The sequence below is a fragment of the Oncorhynchus kisutch genome, linkage group LG13, assembly GCF_002021735.2.
Source record: "Oncorhynchus kisutch isolate 150728-3 linkage group LG13, Okis_V2, whole genome shotgun sequence".
In the NCBI taxonomy this organism is placed as follows: domain Eukaryota; kingdom Metazoa; phylum Chordata; class Actinopteri; order Salmoniformes; family Salmonidae; genus Oncorhynchus; species Oncorhynchus kisutch.
The window spans coordinates 68,513,348-68,538,171 of record NC_034186.2 but is presented as its reverse complement, the minus strand read 5'-3'; the positions used below and the strand labels follow the sequence as shown (position 1 = coordinate 68,538,171).

The following is a 24,824-nucleotide window of genomic DNA, read 5'->3' as shown; positions in this document are numbered from 1 at the left end:
TTTTTTTTCGAATTCCCAGTTGTCTTGAACGCACCAAAAGCGCCAATACGTTTTAGGAAATGTGACGCAATGTGGAGGACTTTACTATCCCACAATGCAACAGTAAAAGGAACACCCCCAACCACCATCCACAAATCCTCTAGATGGCAGTCTGCAGATTTGCAACAATCGCAGCTTGTGTTATGAAGCTGTGTTTACGTTGGTGAACTAAAATTGTAAACAAAATGAGTTGCTTATGGATGGGTAACGTAAGTCCTGATATGTTATTATAACAACTTTGCATGCATAGAAAAGCATTAGCATATCCTAGCTTTTGTGTGACTCCCACTTTAGGATAGCTAGTGTTACCTCCCCTCAGTGCTACCACCGTGATAACAACTAGCTCGTTAGCTAATAGATGCACCCTCACTGACAAGCCCCAAAGAGCCTAGAGCCTAGTCTAGTGAAGACTGTCATTTCCAGGTGATAAAGACCACACCAAGTCAGTGACCCTGAACGTTTGAGAATATGTTCAGTTGAATGTAGCTAGCTAGCTAGAGTACAGAGTGTAGGCAACTTACAGTAGCTAGCTAGAGTATAGGTTTTCTGTTAAACTTAGTGTTTTTCTCTCATCCCCTGTAGTTAGAGCCTTATATGGACGAGAAGTTCATCTCTCGTGCATTCGCCACCATGGGAGAGCTTGTGGTGGGGGTGAGAATCATCCGGAACAAAATGAACTGGTAAGACGGGAGAACATTAGGCTACTACAATAGGAGGGTTATGACTGATGCAGACTTTTTTTTGTCTTTGGGGATGTCTTGTAGCTACTGTATTACTATCACTATTCAATAACAATAAATTGCACAACCATCAAACACGACACCTATGTGTTTTGGTCCTTCTCCACCTTGTCTAGGGGTGCGGCAGGCTATTGCTTTGTTGAGCTGGCAGACGAGGCCACTGCTGAGAGGTGTCTCAGGAAAGTTAACGGGAAGCCTCTCCCTGGAGCCACACCGGTACAGGGCCACCACACACACACACAGCACTTAATGATTCCACATTGATTTCCAATCCCGAATCAACCCATAGCCCCTACCTACTACACCTATTTCAGGCACTCTGAGAGGATTGGATATGTATAGGGCATATGGTGAACTATTGATATACCCATTAACTTTATTAGAGATAAAATAACGTCTGGAATAATCCATTCTGAACAAAACACTCTCTTCTCTACAGCCAAAGAGGTTCAAACTAAACCGCGCCACGTACGGAAGGCAAGGAGAGAACAGGTATGTACTGCATGCCACTGAACTGACTTTGTCCAGGGACTAACAGAGCCTCCCTTCATATGAATAAACATTATATTTTTCTTTCCTGTAAAAACAGAGGTGGTTACTCAGACAACAGGTACAGTCAGCCATACTCGTACAACAACAACAACCAGTACTACCAACAGTACCCTGACTACTACTCCAACTGGGGCTATGACCAGAACACAGGCAGCTACGGAGGTTACAACTACAACCACTATGACTATAGCAACCAGGTGTGTTCTCCCAACCCCTCTACTCAAATCAAATCAAATCAAATGTATTTATATAGCCCTTCGTACATCAGCTGATATCTCAAAGTGCTGTACAGAAACCCAGCCTAAAACCCCAAACAGCAAGCAATGCAGGTGGAGAAGCACGGTGGCTAGGAAAAACTCCCTAGAAAGGCCAATACCTAGGAAGAAACCTAGAGAGGAACCAGGCTATGTGGGGTGGCCAGTCCTCTTCTGGCTGTGCCGGGTGGAGATTATAACAGAACATGGTCAAGATGTTCAATGTTCATAAATGACCAGCATGGTCGAATAATAATAAGGCAGAACAGTTGAAACTAGAGCAGCAGCACAGTCAGGTGGAAGTTGAAACTGGAGCAGCAGCATGGCCAGGTAGACTGGGGACAGCAAGGAGTCATCATGTCAGGTAGTCCTGGGGCATGGTCCTAGGGCTCAGGTCAGTTGAAACTGGAACAGCAGCATGGCCAGGTGGACTGGGGACAGCAAGGAGTCATCATGTCAGGTAGTCCTGGGGCATGGTCCTAGGGCTCAGGTCCTCCGAGAGGGAGAAAGAAAGAGAGAAGGAGAGAATTAGAGAACGCACACTTAGATTCACACAGGACACCGAATAGGACAGGAGAAGTACTCCAGATATAACAAACTGACCCCAGCCCCCCGACACATAAACTACTGCAGCATAAATACTGGAGGCTGAGACAGGAGGGGTCAGGAGACACTGTGGCCCCATCCGAGGACACCCCCGGACAGGGCCAAACAGGACGGATATAACCCCACCCACTTTGCCAAAGCACAGCCCCCACACCACTAGAGGGATATCTTCAACCACCAACTTACCATCCTGAGACAAGGCTGAGTATAGCCCACAAAGATCTCCGCCACGGCACAACCCAAGGGGGGGGGGGGCGCCAACCCAGACAGGATGACCACAACAGTGAATCAACCCACTCAGGTGACGCACCCCCTCCAGGGACGGCATGAGAGAGCCCCAGCAAGCCAGTGACTCAGCCCCTGTAATAGGGTTAGAGGCAGAGAATCCCAGTGGAAAGAGGGGAACCGGCCAGGCAGAGACAGCAAGGGCGGTTCGTTGCTCCAGAGCCTTTCCGTTCACCTTCCCACTCCTGGGCCAGACTACACTCAATCATATGACCCACTGAAGAGATGAGTCTTCAGTAAAGACTTAAAGGTTGAGACCGAGTTTGCGTCTCTGACATGGGTAGGCAGACCGTTCCATAAAAATGGAGCTCTATAGGAGAAAGCCCTGCCTCCAGCTGTTTGCTTAGAAATTCTAGGGACAATTAGGAGGCCTGCGTCTTGTGACCGTAGCGTACGTATAGGTATGTACGGCAGGACCAAATCAGAGAGATAGGTAGGAGCAAGCCCATGTAATGCTTTGTAGGTTAGCAGTAAAACCTTGAAATCAGCCCTTGCTTTGACAGGAAGCCAGTGTAGAGAGGCTAGCACTGGAGTAATATGATCAAATTTTTTGGTTCTAGTCAGTGCTAAATACGGCTGCTAGAATCCTAACTGAAGTTTATTTAGTGCTTTATCCGGGTAGCCGGAAAATAGAGCATTGCAGTAGTCTAACCTAGAAGTGACAAAAGCATGGATTAATTTTTCTGCATCATTTTTGGACAGAAAGTTTCTGATTTTTGCAATGTTACGTAGATGGAAAAAAGCTGTCCTCGAAATGGTCTTGATATGTTCTTCAAAAGAGAGATCAGGGTCCAGAGTAACGCCGAGGTCCTTCACAGTTTTATTTGAGACGACTGTACAACCATTAAGATTAATTGTCAGATTCAACAGAAGATCTCTTTGTTTCTTGGGACCTAGAACAAGCATCTCTGTTTTGTCCGAGTTTAATAGTAGAAAGTTTGCAGCCATCCACTTCCTTATGTCTGAAACACATGCTTCTAGCGAGGGCAATTTTGGGGCTTCACCATGTTTCATTGAAATGTACAGCTGTGTGTCATCCGCATAGCAGTGAAAGTTTACATTATGTTTTCGAATAACATCCCCAAGAGGTAAAATATATAGTGAAAACAATAGTGGTCCTAAAACGGAACCTTGAGGAACACCGAAATTTACAGTTGATTTGTCAGAGGACAAACCATTCACAGAGACAAACTGATATCTTTCCGACAGATAAGATCTAAACCAGGCCAGAACATGTCCGTGTAGACCAATTTGGGTTTCCAATCTCTCCAAAAGAATGTGGTGATCGATGGTATCAAAAGCAGCACTAAGGTCTAGGAGCACGAGGACAGATGCAGAGCCTCGGTCCGATGCCATTAAAATGTAATTTACCACCTTCACAAGTGCCGTCTCAGTGCTATGATGGGGTCTAAAACCAGACTGAAGCATTTCGTATACATTGTTTGTCTTCAGGAAGGCAGTGAGTTGCTGCGCAACAGCCTTCTCTAAAATGTTTGAGAGGAATGGAAGACTCAGTACTCTACCGCTCTTTACATATAAATAAGCTGTACCATTCTAATGACCACTGAATATGTGATGTTAGAGGTTAATAACCGTGGTTCTCAGGGTTAGGGTATTGCTGTTGTGAGTAAAGACCTTTCTTTTTGTTTTAGGGTTATGGGGAGACAGAAGATGATGGACTGGAGTGTGAGTGCTCTGTTTTCTTTCATTTCTCTTTCTTTCTCATTTCTCTCTCAAAAAAGCAGCTTAATTATTTGACACTTTGACATAATGTATTGAACCCAGGCCTGGAGTATAGCCTTCAAACTGTCCAGTCTGTCTGATCTTTAAGGCTCTCGGGCTGTGCCCCTTTGTCTGTGTGCCTGACTGTGTGCCTTGTGCGTGTGCCTCCTGCAGACCCCATGGTGGCATTGGATGTGATGGCTGCCAACAGGCAGTACATGGAGGAGAGTGAGGAGCTGTATGATGCCCTCACAGACTGCCACTGGCCTGCCCTGGAGCCTCCTGGTCCTACTGCTGTTGCACCATCCAAGGCACAGTAGAGCTAGCAGACCCCCTGGTCGACAGACAGCAACAGTTAGATTCTCTCAACCTCTCGATGTGGATTGTTTGGAACAGCCCAGTGTGAAGGTTCAAAGGGTAAAGGCATCTCGTCCTGCCTGCCAAGAGTAGCTGGTCTTCAGTGTATGGTACTCTTTCAATGGGCTAAGCTAAGCGAACAGACCACAGTGTATGATTCGTGTGATTTGTGTGAACCCAGCTCCAGTGACTGAAAGGATGCTCCCCTCATGTTTGAATTTTTATTGCTCACCCCCACTCATTTCTTTTGGGTTATTGGGCACCGGTTTTGTTCCAATTGATTGCCCAATGAACAGGCTTGTTTCGGTGCTTGATGTCTTTGTAATCATCTTAAAGGACCGCAGTGCGAGTATGAGCCTCTGTCTTTTCCCTCCCTCACATAGCTTCCTTTTCATATTTATTGTCCACACCGGAAAATAGAATAAGATTGAAATATAATCCCTATTCGACACCCTATTCTACCTATTGATTATCTATCTAGGGTCACTTGCTTCTTATTGTGGAGTGGAAGACTGTGTAGTGGGTGTTTTAAACCTTTCTCCTCCATGTTATAATTTGAAAGCTGTGGTACAGACAGGATTGTTGATTCTGCTTTGTGTAAATATTCTTCAACAGAAGACAATGTGGAGGTGCGTGTATTCATTCTCAATTCATCAGTAGCACTTTATAATAACTTACATGAATAATACGTTATAAATGCTTCATAAATTAATATATATGCTTTATCGTGTTTTCATATAATGAAATACTTTAAGTAGGTTATGAATGCTTATTCATTAGAGTTATTATAAAGTGGAACTGTTTCATCAATGTCAAATGGAATGTCCTGTTTAGCAGGATATGATGGTATTCTTTAAGGCTAGTCTACGGATCACCTCATATTACTGTAGTAGAAATACAGTATCAGATCAGCTTGTTCAGTGTTAATTAGCTCCGAGACCACATGCTGACTACAGCAAAGAGTATCAGTATCTACAAGCTCACATCACCAGTGTTCATATGTCTTGCTTTTGAAGATAAATACGTGTGACATTGATGCTCTGAGACCGACATGTATTAAAAGCTCATTTTGATACATGTAATTAATTATATAACATATTTGGTTGTGAATTTATTGCATTTTTTTGTCTTTTAATTAGTTATTTTTCAGGAGTATAGCTATGTCTTGACAATGTGGAACAACCTAATTCCGAAACAAACTTTAGGGCCCTAAAATTATCTGTTACTCTATTTGAAAAGATGAACTAAAAACCTGCTCCTGTAATAACAGAGTAGAGAAGCACAAAAAAATATGATATATGTTTTTGCTCCATGCACATGAAAATCCATCTTTTACTAGTTTCAATTCACCAGATGGGGGGGGGGGGGGGGTATTCCGTTCGAGAATCCTCCTCAATTATAGGCTGGAATCAGTATCCTGAAGTGAAACAATAGTGAAACAGAGCCATACACGTTGCATCCAGGTACCTCAATCATTCCACACACCCAGCCCCAGAGAGTGTCTATCGTTGCAGACTGTTCTCATAGACTAGATGTAGCATAGTATACGTACATCTGGGACACTCAAATGAGTAATGTTTAGTTTGGTATGCTCACATAAGGGTTCTTATGGCAAAAATGAAAGTAGGTTGGTCGGGATGGATGGGATGGGATGGGGTGGGGTGGGGTGGGGTGGGTGGGTGGATAATGTAAACGTCTAGCAACCTGAAGGTTGCATGTTCAAATGTCATCATGGACAACTTTAGCATTTTAGTAAATTAGCAACTACTTAGCTTGTTAGCTAACCCTTCCCCTAACCTTAATCCTTTTAGCTAATCCTTCCCCTAACCTTAATCCTTTTAGCTAACCCTTCTCCTATCCTTAACCCCTAGAGCTAGCTAACATTAGCGTTAGCCACAACAAATTGGAATCTGTAACATATCATATGTTTTGCAAATTCGCAACATATTGTACGTTTTTCAATTGGTAACATACGAACTGGATGATGCACATTAACAAATTAATACATACCATATGAAACGTAACATATACTAAATTAGTGGTCACCAACCGGTCAATCTACAAGGCATTCCTAGTCGATCACCAAACATTTCTGTAAAAATGCCAACGATAAAGCCTTGTGTTCCTATTTTTTGTATTTGTTTCACGCTGTTGGCGGTAGGTGCACTTGATTCAACAGCCCTAGCACCGGGAAGGCAAAGTGTTCCCATTTTGAACCATTTCATGTGTCTGAAGGCAGAACTCTGCCTACCCGGCAGGCCCAGAGAGCGAATCAAGTGCATCTATAGAACTACAGTTTGCCAATCAGATGGCTCAGATTACTGTCTGCACAGTTTATCGAGCTATAGACTGGAAAAAAAGAAGCATTGAACGCACAGCAAAGTTGATACTGACATTTAAAAACTTTTACAACCTGGACTAGAGAGAGACAACGAATACAGCAAAGAGCTGCTGTTTTTATGTGTAAGTTCATGTTTAAGTTGTTATTCAGCACTGTCAACACTTTGTTCAAAACCGTTATAAGCCATTAAATGTGCGTTCGCCCTATTTCCAAATGCTACAAACAGTACTGCAGCTGCAATGAATGAGTTTTGCAAAGTGTTCCGATAAACTTGGGTTGTTATTATTAGCGGCTTATCTTTTTAATATCGAGGAATATTTCACTTTCTCTGGTCAAAGGATTAACACCATGAATTGGTGCATGAGGCAGAAATAATGCAGTGTGACTGTAGTTTTGCCATCAGCTGGAAGACTGTCCTCTTTTCTCATCTGATGGTCAGTCTGAGGGGAAGGAGGACAGAGGACAGAGGGACAATGAGTCGGATGAGAGGCAGTCTCACCGCTGGTCCTTCCCCTCAGACTGACCGTCAGATGTAGGCTATCAGTCCAATAAAAATGTAATAAAAAAGCACTTAGCGGTGCTTCATGAGTAATACAACAAATTGATCATCTACCTGTTTTTCCCCCACCAAAATGGTCTGAGAAGAACAACATTGGCAGGGCAATTCCAGCATTGCCAATATGCAGTGATGATGTATTGGGCCTATAGCCTACTGCACAAACCTCATTGCTACAGTACTGTTTTAATTGGTTAATGTTGCATAGGCTTATGTTTTTTAATTAATGATTTAAAAAGTCAGCGGTAGATCTCCGCTTGCATTTTGACTGAATGGAGTGTCACAGATTTACGTACAGAATCATACAAAATGCTCTGAGACCATGTTGCAAAATCCTACCCACTCAATCTGTTCATGTCCTACTAATGGGCCTGACACTGGCTGGTCATGTGAGTGAAGCTCAGTGCAGCAGCCTTTGGGATCCATTATAAGAAGCAGTGTGAAAGTCATGGGACAGGCACAGGGCAGCCTACTACTGCTGGTCTCTATTAAACCAAAAGGCTTAGTTATTCTATCGTTAGTTATGTTGACCTAGATTTTAGGACTGAGTGATGGATGTTGCTCATAATATGGATGGATGTTGCTCATAATGGATGTCTGATAATAATGAACCTGCACACTGAGCTGCACTCCAATCATATCCCAACCCTCATATCAGAGATACGAATCTCTCATCAACATAGAAAGTAGCCTATAACCTAACATAAACAAATCAGAATTCACAAAATGAGTTACTTTTCTATAGGGATACATTTGACCCGAGGTTACTATTTTACTTATTTAGTACAGATCTAGTATGTTGTTTCAGCGTATGAGTTTTTGTCTGCTGCCTCAGAATATGATCAGAGTAGCGACTTCGACACAATCACATCACAATCGCACACTGAATTACTGTGACCAACAACCAACGTGTGACGTCACATTATGGGCTCGGTCTTAGATGAAATCTCATAATACGGAGACATAAACGGGAAACGACGCATTATACTGCAATCGCATTAAAAAGTAAGGGTTTTTATCATAATATTCTATCAACCATTTTACATATGTAAGTAGAAAACAGATTTATGTTGATTGTCTACACTGGTAAAACCACCCAGAAAGTAGGCTACGTTGCGACTGCCAGTGCCTATAACTGTCAGTGATTCAACTGGATAGGTAGGCTACGTTGTATCTACAGCGTTCAACACATAGTATGGAACTGGTTACAGTTGTTTCTGTGTAGCTGTAGCTGTTTTCTTAATTAAGTTGAATGCTTGTCTTCTGCCTTTCGATTTGAATTATCCTAGTGGCCTATATGCTACAAACCCATTGAAACCAATAGCCTATATGAGCATGTCAGACTGACTGAGGGCTCTCCATAAAAAATGTTTAATGTAATGCAGGCTTGTCGCTGTCACTTTATAGTTTTTAACTGATATTTCAGATGTTATGGCTGAATAATAGCGTTAGACCGAGGCTATTCTTAAATAGTCATTCATGTTCAATTGGGCTATACTATAGCCTACAATCATGAAATGAGCAGCTCACAGAATTGTGTAATTAATAATCAGTTCAAATTATAACGTGACCTCATATCTTTGTCATGGTTGACCCGCTAAATAACGTTTCTGGGATATTTTTTTGCAACAGTAAGATACTGTTATTTGGGCCATTACAATGAAGTAGCGCGCCAAATAGAATGGCATTTTTGTCATGTGCACATGGATAGCCAGCCTACAGTCGGCTCGGTTGCCTGCCGAACCTTCGCTCTGATTGTAAACAACCTGCGCTCATGACGAAATGTGGCCTAGCCTATGCGGCAATGTGCACTGTAAGTAGTCGATATATTATAGCCCACCAATGTGGTCGGATGGAGGATAAACCACAACTATCTCTGTCTTTCCATCCTTACTTAGTCGTATGTAGCGTCAAGTGATGATATTATATGCACTCTGACAATGGTGATTGTTTGAATATATGAAGGCTGCTATATGTGACTGTATGACAGGTGTGTCCAACAATTCAGTCCCCATTACGGAGTGTGACAGACGCCAGGAGCAAGGATGTCATACGGGAGAACAGACAGCTACCACTCGCAGCCACGAGACTTCAGCAACCTCACCCAGACATGCAGTGTCAACATCCAGAAAATCACACAGAATAGTGAGTGGTGAAATGAACAAGACAGTGACAGAACCCAGTGTTCTACTGCTGCAAGTGACATGTTGCAATGCACATTTCCCTATATGGTATATGACCTACCCTAACACCAGAAAGTAGGCATATTCTATTCTATAACCTACCCTAACACCAGACACCCACACTTTGGACAATTGACTATCACAAATAAGTCTAGGTGGCTTGATGTTTTGGGTCTATTTGTGTCTTCCACCTACTTCTGATCTCCTCTCTTGAATTAACTAATATTAGGCAGAGGTGTCTGAAGTTTTAAAAAATGAACTTCTGAGACAAGAATAGCCTGAGTATGCCTACAGTATATAGTGCTCTATTTAGAGAGAGAGAGAGAAAAAGAGAGAAAATAGTTGTTCTATCCTGCTTTCTCAGTTCCCCCTTCTCTTAGTTCAGCTCACCTCAGTGTTTGTTTTGCTATACAGCTGGGCAGATCAAAAACATGCTGTACCAGATGGGGACGAGGCAAGAGACCCCAGAGCTGCAGGACAGACTGTGAGTACTACTGACACTACTGCTGACTATTACTACTGACTGCTATTCAGTACTACTGCTATTCAGTACTACTGCTATTCAGTACTACTGACACTACTGCTGACTAATACTACTGACTGCTATTCAGTACTACTGCTATTCAGTACTACTGACACTACTGCTGACTATTACTACTGACTGCTATTCAGTACTACTGACACTACTGCTGACTATTACTACTGACTGCTATTCAGTACTACTGACACTACTGCTGACTATTACTACTAACTGCTATTCAGTACTACTGACACTACTGCTGACTATTACTACTGACTGCTATTCAGTACTACTGACACTACTGCTAACTATTACTACTGACTGCTATTCAGTAACTAAGTAACTACTAACACTAACTGACTACTTCAACACTTAGCCTTTTCCACCACTGATGGGGACAACAAGAGCATCACTAATGAAATATATGAATGTGTGTGTGTGTGTGTTTGCTACTCACAGCCAACAGGTACAGCACTACACCAACCAGCTGGCCAAAGAGACCAACAGACACCTGAAAGATCTGGGCTCCCTGCCTCTCCCTCCCTCGGAACAGGTGAGTGGAAGTTATATGCATAGATACTGTATATTTTTTATAGTTCTTTGGAAGAATTCCACATCTATGGACTGGTCCCAGATCTGTTTGTGTAAGCATATCTGGGACCAGGCTACATCAAAGTCCTACTAATGCTAACATTTTAACTAACTGTATGTCGATAATCTTGTGTTCTATTTTCTGATACAGTATATCATCTTATCTAACAACCCAAATGTGTAAATCATATCTAACTCTGGTGAGAACATCTCACCATACAGTATATTCTACTGAATCTATTCTATTCTGCTCTGCACTACTCTGTTCTGCTTTACTCTATTCTACTGTACTGTACTCTACTCTGCTCCATTCTACTGTACTCTACTCTGCTCCATTCTACTGTACTCTACTCTGCTCCATTCTACTGTACTCTTCTCCTCTCTACTTTGCTGTACTCTGCTCTAATCTACTTTACTGTATTGTGTGATTGATCCTTCCAGAGACAGCAGAAGATCCAGAAGGACCGGCTGATGAATGACTTCTCTGCAGCGCTCAACAACTTCCAGGCAGTCCAGCGACGGGCGGCTGAGAAGGAGAGGGAATCAGTGGCCAGGGCCCGGGCCGGGTCCCGCCTCATGGTAAACACCCTGCTTTCTCATAGGCCTAGAATTAGCCGCCTGTCATAGTCACTCACCAATAGTATTATTATAAAAAGGCAAAATAAAACACAGTTTCATTGTCATATTACAGTATGATGACTGATTAGTGTAATGCAATGTGAATGAGAGTGTTTCAATGATGGGTTTGTTTTTATTTCAGCAGGAAGATGAGGGGAACGTCGATGAACAACTTGTGACATTTGAAAAGTAGGTACACAGTGGAGGTAGAATCCTATCAAATATACTGTTAGAATAAAAATGTTAAGTTGTAACAAAGTTGTGTGTTTGTGTGTGTCTGTGTCCGTGGGTTTGTGCGTGTGTGTGTTTGGTGTGTGTGTGTGTAGAGATTATGATGACTGGAGTCAGAGTCAGACCCAGCAGCTGGAGGAGCCAGGGGTCACAGAGGAGGACCTGGAGGTCATCAAGGAGAGAGAGACCAACATCAGGCAGCTAGAGGTACTCACAGCTACCAGCTCCACTCACATTCCATACAGGAATCACAGAGCCATATTACATTTACATTTGAGTCATGTAGCATACTGTTGAACTCCAAATCAACCCTTTGCCCAAACTCTCTAGACAGTGGAGGCTGGTGGGAGGGGCTATAGGAGGATGGGCTCTGTGTAATGGCTGGAATGGAACGATATCAAACACATCAAATATAGGCAATTAATGCATTACACAGAGCCTGTCCTCCTATAGCTCCTCCCACCAGCCTCCACTGTCTCCAGTATAGCCTGACCTTTAGCCCCTATTCCCGAGTATAGCCACTCCTGTAGATCTGACAGGACTGGGGTAGGGGCTAGGGAGTAGGTTTCGATTTGGACTTCAGCCTAACTAACCCTCGTGGTGACTTTCTCCTCTCCCTCCAGTCTGACATCATGGATGTAAACCAGATCTGACAGGACTGGGGTAGGGGCTAGGGAGTAGGGTTTGATTTGGACTTCAGCCTAACTAACCCTCGTGGTGACTTTCTCCTCTCCCTCCAGTCTGACATCATGGATGTAAACCAGATCTTTAAGGACCTGGCAGTGATGATCCACGACCAGGGAGAGATGATCGGTTAGTAGACTTGACATGGATTTTCTCCCTCTCTGCTTTTATAACATGCTGGTTCAGAAGGTTGCTGTATGTGAAGGTTTAGAACTCCATCTGATACTGTATCAGTCCTGGCTCCTGTGACCCTGTCCTTCACTATGTCTCCTCTCCTCTCTGTTTCACAGACAGCATTGAGGCTAACGTGGAGAGTGCAGAGGTCCATGTAGACAGAGGGACCGGACAGCTCCAAAGGGCCGCCTACTACCAGGTAGGGCTGTGACAATTATGGAATGACCACCATTATTGAAAAATGTTTGAGCTTATAATGCATCTTTGAAAACTAGCTATGGCATACCTAATGAATACTAGTCTAATAAAAAAACATGAGCTAGCACACACCCAGAGAAAATGATTTAGTGTACAGTCGTGGCCAAACGTTTTGAAAATGACACAAATATTAATTTTCACAAAGTCTGCTGGCTCAGTTTGTATAATGGCAATTTGCATATACTCCAGAATGTTATGAAGAGTGATCAGATGAATTGCATTGAATTGCAAAGTTCCTCTTTGTCATGCAAATTAACTGAATCCCCCAAAACATTTCCACTGCATTTCAGCCCTGCCACAAAAGGACCAGCTGGCATTCTCTCGTTAACACAGGTGTGAGTGTTGACGAGGAGAAGGCTGGAGATCACTCTGTCATGCTGATTGAGTTCGAATAACAGACTGGAAGCTTCAAAAGGAGGGTGGTGCTGGGAATCATTGTTATTCCTCTGTCAACCATGGTTACCTGCAAGGAAACACGTGCCGTCATCATTGCTTTGCACAAAAAGGGCTTCACAGGCAAGGATATTGCTGCCAGTCAGATTGCACCTAAATCAACCATTTATCGGATCATCAAGAACTTCAAGGAGAGTGGTTCAATTATTGTGAAGAAGGCTTCAGTGCGCCCAAGAAAGTCCAGCAATTGCCAGGACCGTCTCCTAAAGTTGTTTCAGCTGCGGGATCGGGGCACCACCAGTACAGAGCTTGCTCAGGAATGGCAGCAGGCAGGAGTGAGTGCATCTGCACGCAGAGTGAGGTGAAGACTTTTGTAGTATAGCCTGGTGAAGGGAAGCAAAGAAGCCACTTCTCTCCAGGAAAAACATCAGGGACAGACTGATATTCTGAAAAAGGTACAGGCATTGGACAGCTGAGGACTGGGGTAAAGTCATTATCTCTGATGAATCCCCTTTCCGATTGTTTGGGGCATCCGGAGAAGCTTGTTCGGAGAAGGTGAGCGCTACCATAAGTCCTGTGTCATGCCAACAGTAAAGCATCCTGAGACCATTCATGTGTGGGGTTGCTTCTCAGCCAAAGGAGTGGGCTCACTCACAATTTTGCCTAAGAACACAGCCATGAATAAAGAATGGTACCAACACATCCTCCGAGAGCAACTTCTCCCAACCATCCAGGAACAGTTTGGTGACGAACAATGCCTTTTCCAGCATGATGGAGCACCTTGCCATAAGGCAAAAGTGATAACTAAGTGGCTCAGGGAACAAAACATTGATATTTTGGGTCCATGGCCAGGAAACTCCCCAGACCTTAATCCCATTAAGAACTTGTGGTCAATCCTCAAGAGGTGGGTGGACAAACACAAACCCACAAATTCTGACAAGCATTGATTATGCAAGAATGGGCTGCCATCAGTCAGGATGTGGCCCAGAAGTTAATTGACAGCATGCCACGGCAGATTGCAGAGGTCTTGAAAAAGAAGGGTCAACACTGCAAATATTGAGTCTTTGCATCAACTTCATGTAATTGTCAATAAAAGCCTTTGACACTTATGAAATGCTTGTAATTATACTTCAGTTTTCCATAGTAACATCTGACAAAAATATCTAAAGACACTGAAGCAGCAAACTTTGTGGAAATTAATATTTGTGTCATTCTCAAAACTTTTGTCCACGACTGTAGAGGTGCTGACTAATGGAGAATATACCTAATGTTGTTTTTATACCTAATGAATACAACACAGCCTTGGTGATACCCCTGTCTCAAAAACAAATGGTTTTCACCATTTGGAGCTTTTGGAAAGGAAGCTTTTCCTCCCAAGCTTGCCGTTATGCTCGTAAAATAACTTTACCCTCTTCATATAATAATGAAAAACTGCTATTGGGTGAACTATTTGTAAATGAAAATAAAGTGTCATCCCCCCTCCTAAAATGAATGTATTAAGACGACTATGACAATATTTTTGGTTATTGTCCATAATTGTCGGTTACACAATTATACGATTATTGTGTCAGCCCTACTACTAGGTATCAACAAAACACCATCACAACATGGGCCGTGTTTGATATGTAGATACGTCCGAATGATCTGTCGATGATCAGCGTCCTTCATTTAATCAGGCAAATCAGTTAAGAACAAATGATTATTCCCAATCACCAATCACGGCCTGTTTGTGCTCCCTCCCCCTGTAGAAGAAGTCCCGTAAGAGGATGTGTATGCTGGCCATGGTGGTGTCTCTGGTGGTCACCGTCCTGGCTATCATCATCTGGCAGGCCATCAAATGAGAGGACAGGAAGAGCACCGGGGAAGGATTTTAATGGCACATCGCAATGACAGCCTAGAATGGCTTCCAATGGAGCGTCTGAGTGAGTGACTGTGTGTGCGGGTGTGCGTGCATGCTTTCAAGCAAGATATAGACAGAGGCGTAAGGAATAGATTGTATAAATTCTCTTCCCCATCTGTATATATGATATACTAACTGATCTAACACAGCCCTGCACTTACTTCCATGTCAGCCATGCAAATCATCTCTGTCATCATTACATACATTACTGTGTTAGAATATGTCTTATCTAATGCAATGCTGCACAAGTTTGTATGTATATAAATGCCATGGGTACGGTTTGATATGGTTTATTTTCTGCCTCCCTATTCTCTTCATGTTGTAAATGTCTGATTCTCTTCCAGATGTCTTATAGTCTATAGTACTACCACAAGGACATGATGTAGTTGAGATAAGGAGGATTCCTTTGATAGCACACAAACAACAAACAAAATGATGATGATGATTATTATTATGCTCACTTTCATTAATAAAATCAACTGTGCAAAGAGTCCTGACTGTGTCATGCAGGGCTATGTACTTTCCACATGATGGCGCTGTTATGCCTGTATTATGAGGTCAACGGGTAAGGTGTACAAGCATCATGTAGTCTACCATGCTTTTATTTAGCTATTAAACAAGTCAAGATATACTAAAGCGTGTAGTAGTCTTGCAATTTTGCAGTAGTGTTTATGATGTGTGGTAGGTTGGTTAACATATTGGTACCTTAATAAAACATGTTTACTATATGTTTATAAGACACTGTCCTGCTAACTATACACAAAATTAGGGAGCATTGTCCATGGTACTGTCATGGGGATTTGCAGCGGTGATGACGGTTATTGTGGAGACTGTGTCATGCTCGACTCACACCTCTCTCTTGTGATTAGGGAGCTAGCTTAGTTTACCCCTGCTTCAGGTTTATTACCTACGGGTGTTGCCTTGACAGGTCTTGTCCCGATGTAAGTGCCCTGCTGATTCCAGCTGCAGCACCAGCCTTACAGTCAATGATCGCCAGAGTGGGAGAAACCTGTATTAAAAACCACTCAGCAAGACAACTAACTCAGGAGATAGGGCGACCTGTCACGCCCTGATCTATTTCACCTGTTCTTGTGATTGTCTCCACCCCGTCCAGGTGTCACTTATTTCCCCCAGTGTATTTATCCCTGTGTTTCCTGTCTCTCTGTGCCAGTGTATTTATCCCTGTGTTTCCTGTCTCTCTGTGCCAGTGTATTTATCCCTGTGTTTCCTGTCTCTCTGTACCAGTGTATTTATCCCTGTGTTTCCTGTCTCTCTGTACCAGTGTATTTATCCCTGTTTCCTGTCTCTCTGTACCAGTGTATTTATCCCTGTGTTTCCTGTCTCTCTGTGCCAGTGTATTTATCCCTGTGTTTCCTGTCTCTCTGTACCAGTGTATTTATCCCTGTGTTTCCTGTCTCTCTATACCAGTGTATTTATCCCTGTGTTTCCTGTCTCTCTGTGCCAGTGTATTTATCCCTGTGTTTCCTGTATCTCTGTACCAGTGTATTTATCTCTGTGTTTCCTGTCTCTCTGTGCCAGTGTATTTATCCCTGTGTTTCCTGTCTCTCTGTACCAGTGTATTTATCCCTGTGTTTCCTGTCTCTCTGTACCAGTGTATTTATCCCTGTGTTTCCTGTCTCTCTGTGCCAGTGTATTTATCCCTGTGTTTCCTGTCTCTCTGTACCAGTGTATTTATCCCTGTGTTTCCTGTCTCTCTGTACCAGTGTATTTATCCCTGTGTTTCCTGTCTCTCTGTACCAGTGTATTTATCCCTGTGTTTCCTGTCTCTCTGTGCCAGTGTATTTATCCCTGTGTTTCCTGTCTCTCTGTACCAGTGTATTTATCCCTGTGTTTCCTGTCTCTCTGTACCAGTGTATTTTTCCCTGTGTTTCCTGTCTCTCTGTACCAGTGTATTTATCCCTGTGTTTCCTGTCTCTCTGTACCAGTGTATTTATCCCTGTGTTTCCTGTCTCTCTGTACCAGTGTATTTATCCCTGTGTTTCCTGTCTCTCTGTGCCAGTGTATTTATCCCTGTGTTTCCTGTCTCTCTGTGCCAGTGTATTTATCCCTGTGTTTCCTGTCTCTCTGGGCCAGTGTATTTATCCCTGTGTTTCCTGTCTCTCTGGGCCAGTGTATTTATCCCTGTGTTTCCTGTCTCTCTGTGCCATTGTATTTATCCCTGTGTTTCCTGTCTCTCTGTACCAGTGTATTTATCCCAGTGTTTCCTGTCTCTCTGTGCCAGTGTATTTATCCCTGTGTTTCCTGTCTCTCTGTGCCAGTGTATTTATCCCTGTGTTTCCTGTCTCTCTGTACCAGTGTATTTATCCCTGTGTTTCCTGTCTCTCTGTACCAGTGTATTTATCCCTGTGTTTCCTGTCTCTCTGTACCAGTGTATTTATCCCTGTGTTTCCTGTCTCTCCGTGCCAGTGTATTTATCCCTGTGTTTCCTGTCTCTCTGTACCAGTGTATTTATCCCTGTGTTTCCTGTCTCTCTGTGCCAGTGTATTTATCCCTGTGTTTCCTGTCTCTCTGTGCCAGTGTATTTATCCCTGTGTTTCCTGTCTCTCTGTGCCAGTGTATTTATCCCTGTGTTTCCTGTCTCTCTGTACCAGTGTATTTATCCCTGTGTTTCCTGTCTCTCTGTGCCAGTGTATTTATCCCTGTGTTTCCTGTCTCTCTGTGCCAGTGTATTTATCCCTGTGTTTCCTGTCTCTCTGTGCCAGTGTATTTATCCCTGTGTTTCCTGTCTCTCTGTGCCAGTGTATTTATCCCTGTGTTTCCTGTCTCTCTGGGCCAGTGTATTTATCCCTGTGTTTCCTGTCTCTCTGGGCCAGTGTATTTATCCCTGTGTTTCCTGTCTCTCTGTACCAGTGTATTTATCCCTGTGTTTCCTGTCTCTCTGTACCAGTGTATTTATCCCTGTGTTTCCCGTCTCTCTGTACCAGTGTATTTATCCCTGTGTTTCCTGTCTCTCTGTACCAGTGTATTTATCCCTGTGTTTCCCGTCTCTCTGTACCAGTGTATTTATCCCTGTGTTTCCTGTCTCTCTGTACCAGTGTATTTATCCCAGTGTTTCCTGTCTCTCTGTGCCAGTGTATTTATCCCTGTGTTTCCTGTCTCTCTGTACCAGTGTATTTATCCCTGTGTTTCCTGTCTCTCTGGGCCAGTGTATTTATCCCTGTGTTTCCTGTCTCTCTGTACCAGTTCGTCTTGTATGTTTTCAAGTCAACCATCGTGTTCTTCCAGTGCTCCTGTTTTCTATTCTCTTTTTCTAGTCTTCCCGGTTTTGACCCTTGCCTGTTTTTCTGCACTCGGTACCCGCCTGCCTGACCCTTCTGCCTTGGACTCAGAACTGGTTTTGACCTTTTGCCTGTCCATGACCATTCTCTTGCCTACTCCTTTCGGGTTATAAAAAACAACAAAGACTCTGTGTCTGCATCTGGGTCTCGCCTTGTGCCCTTATACGACCAATAGTTTCCCAGACTCTCCTAGGACTATAAGACACTTTCTCCACTCGGCAACTGTCATTATTAAAATAATTTTTACACCTACAGGTGCACGCAACAAACCCTTCACCTGAGGACCTGGAGTTACTCCCTGTAATGGAACTACTGTTCCATGAGAGGTATAGTTACCGTCAGGGTTGGGTAGGTTACTTTCTAAATGTAATCCGTTACAGTTACCTGTCCAAAATTATAATCAGTAACTTAACTTTTGTATTACCCAAACTCAGTAACGTAATCTGATTATATTCTGTTACTTTTAGATTACTTTCCTCTTAAGAGGCATTAGAAGAAGACAAAAATGGATGTTACCAATTAAATGACATTTTATTGCAGGATAAATCAATGTTAAAGTTTACATAGCTGGTCATAAATGGATTTTAAATGGTACTTTATGGGTTGATTATGTAGGCTTCCTCTAACCCATCGCTTTCTACTACATATGATTATGTAGTAGAAATTCCAGTCATTCCAATAAATGTAGTAGAAATTCCAGTCATTCCAATAAATGTTAAACCTCTTGATCTTCTAGAAAAGGACATTAAAATATGGAAATATAGATTAGCCAAATTGTTTTACCGGAGCATGACGCCAAAACTAAGGAGCCAGCCCTACTCTGTTGTTTATGATTTTGTTGTCATGGAGGACTGATTTGGCTCATTGATTCGAGTTGAAAATAAATGCTGCTCTCATGGAATGTCATGCTTTGAGCACTACTGAAAAGTGCTGTTTACATGTGAAAAATGAATGCCATATGCTGCATTTACTATAGGACTGTTTACCTTTCTGTTGGTGACACTTTGATATCTTGATAATATGCAGCTGTTTAAAGGGTAAATCCACCGATGAAAAAATAACAAACCACACCCCGCCTCTGTTTTGGTAAAAAGCTGAGGGGTGGGCCTGGAGAAATGTAACCACTCTCAGATTAATAGACAGACCTATGGATGCAAAGACTGACCATCCATGATAAATCCAAAAATGGATGTAGCAACTACAGATTGCCCCTATCAAAAGTGTGCAAATTTGAGCATGTGTCCATTAGGCCTATGGATTCCTTTTTTTATCACCATGAATTAGATTGAGCAATAAAAAAAACACTTTTATTCTATATGCTTGGATCTGCACTATGCAGCTGTTGCAAGAGCACATTTTTCACTGGCTGTCCACTGGTTTCAAAAACAATGATTGATATGGCAGCTTAAACTTCTTGAATTCAACCATTATTGGGTTCAAATACGCATTTAGATTGGTGAACAGCAATCCACAACACCGACAATCTGTTAGGCGCAAATAGCTACATTTATAATCCCTTACATGCAATGGATTACATGTAATCTGTTACTCCCCAACCCTGGTTGCTGTGTCAGTTAGCCTTGTTCCAAAAAGTTAATCTAAAAACAGCAGTAAAATAGCAAAATAATCCAAATCCCCTCTAAGCAAAATACCCCAAAAGGAAAGCGATTCTATCCCTCAAACAATGATTTATATACTGACATACCCTTTAACTCCTACTTCAAAACTGGTTATGTCTGGTTCATATTGGACTCACCCACCCCCAAGCCCCATTTTTCGTTGTACTTGTCGATCTCCAGAAGGACGTCAAAGGAGGGGTTGGAGGAAGTTCATGTTCCATTGCCCTTTCTTCAACCTACCTTTCTGGTTCAAATATGACAGACAAAATGAGAAAAAAAATCCAGAAAATCACATTGTAGGATTTTTTATGATTTTATTTGCAAATTGTAGTGGAAAATAAGGATTTGGTCACCTACAAACAAGCAAGATTTCTGGCTCTCACAGACCTGTAACTTCTTCTTTAAGAGGCTCCTCTGTCCTCCACTCGTTTCCTGTATTAATGGCACCTGTTTGAACTTGTTATCAGTATAAAAGACACCTGTCCACAACCTCAAACAGTCACACTCCAAACTCCACTATGGCCAAGACCAAAGAGCTGTCAAAGGACACCAGAAACAAAATTGTAGACCTGCACCAGGCTGGGAAGACTGAATCTGCAATAGGTAAGCAGCTTGGTTTGAAGAAATCAACTGTGGGAGCAATTATTAGGAAATGGAAGACATACAAGACCACTGATAATCTCCCTTGATCTGGGGCTCCACACAAGATCTCACCCCGTGGGGTCAAAATGATCACAAGAACGGTGAGCAAAAATCCCAGAACCACACGGGGGGACCTAGTGAATGACCTGCAGAGAGCTGGGACCTTAGTAACAAAGCCTACCATCAGTAACACACTATGCCGCCAGGGACTCAAACCTGCAGTGCCAGACATGTCCCCCTGCTTAAGCCAGTACATGTCCAGGCCCGTCTGAAGTTTGCTAGAGAGCATTTGGATGACCCAGAAGAAGATTGGGAGAATGTCATATGGTCAGATGAAACCAAAATAACACTTTTTGGTAAAAACTCAAATCGTCGTGTTTGGAGGACAAAGAATGCTGAGTTGCATCCAAAGAACACCATACCTACTGTGAAGCATGGGGGTGGAAACATCATGTTTTGGGGCTGTTTTTCTGCAAAGGGACCAGGACGACTGATCCGTGTAAAGGAAAGAATGAATGGGGCCATGTATCGTGAGATTTTGAGTGAAAACCTCCTTCCATCAGCAAGGGCATTGAAGATGAAACATGGATGGGTCTTTCAGCATGACAATGATCCCAAACACACCGCCCGGGCAATGAAGGAGTGGCTTCGTAAGAAGCATTTCAAGGTCCTGGAGTGGCCTAGCCAGTCTTCAGATCTCAACCCCATAGAAAATCTTTGGAGGGAGTTGAAAGTCTGTGTTGCCCAGCAACAGCCCCAAAACATCACTGCTCTAGAGGAGATCTGCATGGAGGAATGGGCCAAAATACCAGCAACAGTGTGTGAAAACCTTGTGAAGACTTACAGAAAACATTTGACCTCTGTCATTGCCAACAAAGGGTATATAACAAAGTATTGAGATTCACTTTTGTTATTGACCAAATACTTATTTTCAATGTGATTTTCTGGATTTTTTTTCCTAATTTTGTCTGTCATAGTTGAAGTGTACCTATGATGAAAATTACAGGCCTCTCTCATCTTTTTAAGTGGGAGATCTTGCACAATTGGTCGCTGACTAAATACTTTTTTCCCCCACTGTATATCCCATCCTTCTCCCTCCAGCTCTCTCGGGTCACCCCACTCCTCGTGAGCCCAGCGAGGTGTGCTCTGTACCTCAAGCTTTTTGTACCTTTCCACATCTACCTCCGGCAACTGGTCCCTGAAAATCCACAGTCCCCACCGAACCTCCTCTATCACTGTAGACCTCTCCACACTGTAGACCTCTCCTCTCCACACTGTAGACCTCTCCTCTCCACACTGTAGACCTCTTCACACTGTAGACCTCTCCACACTGTAAACCTCTCCACACTGTAGACTTCTCCACACTGTAGACCTCTCCACAATATAGACCTCTCCACACTGTAGACCTCTCCTCTCCACACTGTAGACCTCTCCACACTATAGACCTCTCCACACTGTAGACCTCTCCACACTGTAGACCTCTCCTCTCCACACTGTAGACCTCTCCACACTGTAGAACTCTCCACACTGTAGACCTCGCCACACTGTAGACCTCGCCACACTGTAGATCTCGCCACACTGTAGATCTCTCCTCTCCACACTGTAGACCTCTCCACACTGTAGACCTCTCCTCTCCACACTGTAGACCTCTCCTCTCCACACTGTAGACCTCTCCTCACTGTAGATCTCTTCTCTCCACACTGTAGACCTCTCCATACTGTAGACCTCTCCTCTCCACACTGTAGAATTCTCCACACCGTAGACCTCTCCACACTGTAGAACTCGCCACACTGTAGACCTCTCCACACTTTAGACCTCTCCTCTCCACACTGTAGACCTCTCCACACTGTAGACCTCTCCTCTCCACACTGTAGACCTCTCCACACTGTAGAACTCGCCACACTGTAGACCTCTCCACACTGTAGACCTCTCCACAATGTAGACCTCTCCTCTCCACACTGTAGACCTCTCCTCTCCACACTGTAGACTTCTCCACACTGTAGACCTCTCCTCTCCACACTGTAGACCTCTCCACACAGTCAGTACATGGTGGTTCCCCCGGGGTCAACCATAGGTAAATCCATACATGGGCAATCCTGCATGTTCCACAGTGGGCCTACAGAAGCAAACGGCCATTGTTAGCATGTAAATAAACCCACGAGCGACTGCGACCCCTCATGAGTTCAGAATGTTTGTGTCCTCCATCCCCATCGAAGTTGGAGCTCCAACTTGTTCGCTCTGTATAGAGGATACCGTACATTATTAAACATAATCAGTCCATTTATTTGTAATATAATCCAGTCTAATGCTGTGAACAATCCCAACACCAGCAGCCACCCAGGGATCTTACACACAGCCCAGTAGTATCTGTCACCACAGATACACACCTGTCTGCGGTACACTCCATTGTTACGCGCTGTTCCCAACCTGCCTTGTTTATGCACATTCTTGCTGCCCATGTTCACACACACCACCATATGTATTCCTAAATACACCACTATCAGTGCTTCTATCACCCACAACAGTGGCCTCAGGGTTCCATACCATTCTAATCCTACGTCCACAGCTTGTCACACCATAAAGACTCCCCATTTGTAGCACTGGTCCTTGTCTTGTTCCATAGGGCATCTCCTCAATAGGTAAACCATAAACCAACTGCATTAGTTGGTGCGGCAGGGTAGCCTAGTGGTTAGAGCGTTGGACTAGTAACCGGAAGGTTGCAGTTCAAATCCCCGAGCTGACAAGGTACAAATCTGTCGTTCTGCCCCTGAACAGGCAGTTCATTGGCAGTTCATTGAAAATAAGAATTTGTTCTTAACTGACTTGCCTAGTTAAATAAAGGTAAAATAAATAAATAAATAGTACCTCCAGGGTGCTCCCAACCATATCCGCCCTCCTAGTTTGATGTTTCCTCCTAGTAAAATAACAATCCTAATTCCCCAACCCTCCTTCCATGAGCCCTGTACACAGTATCCAAACCAAGGTATAGTCTCATTCAGGTGTGTCTCGTCCTTAATGTAATTGCCCTCATTGTTGCTGGTGAGGTTAGCCGACATCTCACCCCTTGGCTCCTATCCTCTCAAGTGCATCCCTCACCTACAACACTTGACTTATATCACTTTTCCCCCTTCAACAAGTAGTGAAACTGCTCTATCTCTACTTCGCTTTTCTGCATACAGAATTTTTTACTGCTGACTCGGGGGCTATTTTAGCCCATTCTGTCAGAAATTCTTACACTCACCAAAAACTGAGCCCCTTCCTACACGCGGGAGACCAGATTCAGTCTCTGATGGGATGGGGAGCCACTCCCAGCTATGCTCCCTTCCACCAAGACTATTATTAACCTGATTACTAACCTGTTTACTAACTTCCCTAAGGTCTCCTCCATTCCCTGGTGCTATATAGCCACCTGGCCCGGAGCGTGTGGTTCTGTCCCCACCAGCCCCCTTGAGGCCCTTTTGGCACAGCTCCACTCCAGTGGTTATTTTCCAACCCTTTAGCAAAACAGCCAGATCCTCCCGGTTACATCCATCCCATAGGTCAAGACAACTGTAGCTAGTGGTTGTCGTGGAGACAGTGGAGGAGATAGCTATGCTGCTGTTGAGGTGCCATGAGTGGTCCTCATCACTGAGAGATTATCTGTCATTCCTCCCCCGCTCTCTGTCTCTGTTACAGGCAACTTTGGCACAATGGCTCAAAGGCTTATCAAATCAAATCAAATTAAATCAAATGTATTTATATAGCCCTTCGTACATCAGCTGATATCTCAAAGTGCTGTACAGAAACCCAGCCTAAAACCCAAAACAGCAAGCAATGCAGGTGTTGAAGCACTTTGGCTAGGAAATACTCCCTAGAAAGGCCAAAACCTAGGAAGAAACCTAGAGAAGAACCAGGCTATGGTTCCACAGCCCCCACACCACTAGAGGGGTATCTTCAACCACCAACTTACCATCCTGAGACAAGGCCGAGTATAGCCCACAAAGATCTCTGCTACGGCACACCCCAAGGGGGGGCGCCAACCCAATCAAACCGCCCTCCCCTCCTCCCCTTCATCTACAGTACACTGATTGGGAATGACTTGCTAGGTGGAAACAATATGGTGGACGCTCATCATTAGGCTGGCTTTCACGTGGTCAGGTCTTTCAAATCAGTGCAATGAAGGAGAGGAGGCAAGGAGAGGACAGACTATTAGACAATGGAAAGAGAGCCGGTGAGTCAGTCCTCTTGTGTTAGACACACACACACCTCCCTGGTCCTCCT

The 24,824-nt window shown here is 43.6% G+C and overlaps 2 protein-coding genes across 4 annotated transcripts; both read left to right on the top strand.

Annotated features, from left to right (window-relative positions):
• The first annotated feature begins 28 nt into the window (after positions 1-28).
• On the top strand, positions 29-5,665 carry LOC109901854 (tRNA selenocysteine 1-associated protein 1-like). The gene is made up of 7 exons (XM_020497850.2): positions 29-248; positions 622-719; positions 896-995; positions 1,219-1,271; positions 1,369-1,528; positions 4,129-4,162; positions 4,373-5,665. The coding sequence occupies exons 1-7, from the start codon at positions 225-227 to the stop codon at positions 4,516-4,518; spliced, it is 615 nt and encodes a 204-aa protein (XP_020353439.1). The 5' UTR covers positions 29-224; the 3' UTR covers positions 4,519-5,665.
• A 2,666-nt stretch (positions 5,666-8,331) lies between these two features.
• On the top strand, positions 8,332-15,635 carry LOC109901430 (syntaxin-12-like). Of its 3 annotated transcripts, none has more exons than XM_020497424.2 (10): positions 8,332-8,457; positions 9,443-9,597; positions 10,050-10,119; positions 10,615-10,708; positions 11,188-11,325; positions 11,510-11,553; positions 11,691-11,802; positions 12,336-12,408; positions 12,570-12,652; positions 14,853-15,635. In XM_020497424.2, the coding sequence occupies exons 2-10, from the start codon at positions 9,498-9,500 to the stop codon at positions 14,943-14,945; spliced, it is 807 nt and encodes a 268-aa protein (XP_020353013.1). In that variant the 5' UTR covers positions 8,332-8,457; positions 9,443-9,497; the 3' UTR covers positions 14,946-15,635. The 3 variants fall into 3 exon arrangements, with proteins under 3 accessions (XP_020353013.1, XP_020353011.1, XP_020353012.1); XM_020497422.2 differs by having other exon boundaries at positions 11,507-11,553; XM_020497423.2 differs by having other exon boundaries at positions 8,362-8,457; positions 9,461-9,597; positions 11,507-11,553.
• Positions 15,636-24,824: the final 9,189 nt, after the last annotated feature.

Coding starts and splice junctions, on each gene's coding strand:
- LOC109901430 (XM_020497422.2), top strand. CDS start 9,498: ATGTCATACGGGAGAACAGACAGCTACCACTCGCAGCCACGAGACTTC. Junction 10,120..10,614: donor CCAGAGCTGCAGGACAGACT/GTGAGTACTACT, acceptor TGCTACTCACAG/CCAACAGGTACAGCACTACA. Junction 11,803..12,335: donor CCAACATCAGGCAGCTAGAG/GTACTCACAGCT, acceptor CTCTCCCTCCAG/TCTGACATCATGGATGTAAA.
- LOC109901854 (XM_020497850.2), top strand. CDS start 225: ATGAGTTGCTTATGGATGGGTAAC. Junction 996..1,218: donor CTCTCCCTGGAGCCACACCG/GTACAGGGCCAC, acceptor TCTTCTCTACAG/CCAAAGAGGTTCAAACTAAA. Junction 1,529..4,128: donor ACTATGACTATAGCAACCAG/GTGTGTTCTCCC, acceptor TTTTTGTTTTAG/GGTTATGGGGAGACAGAAGA.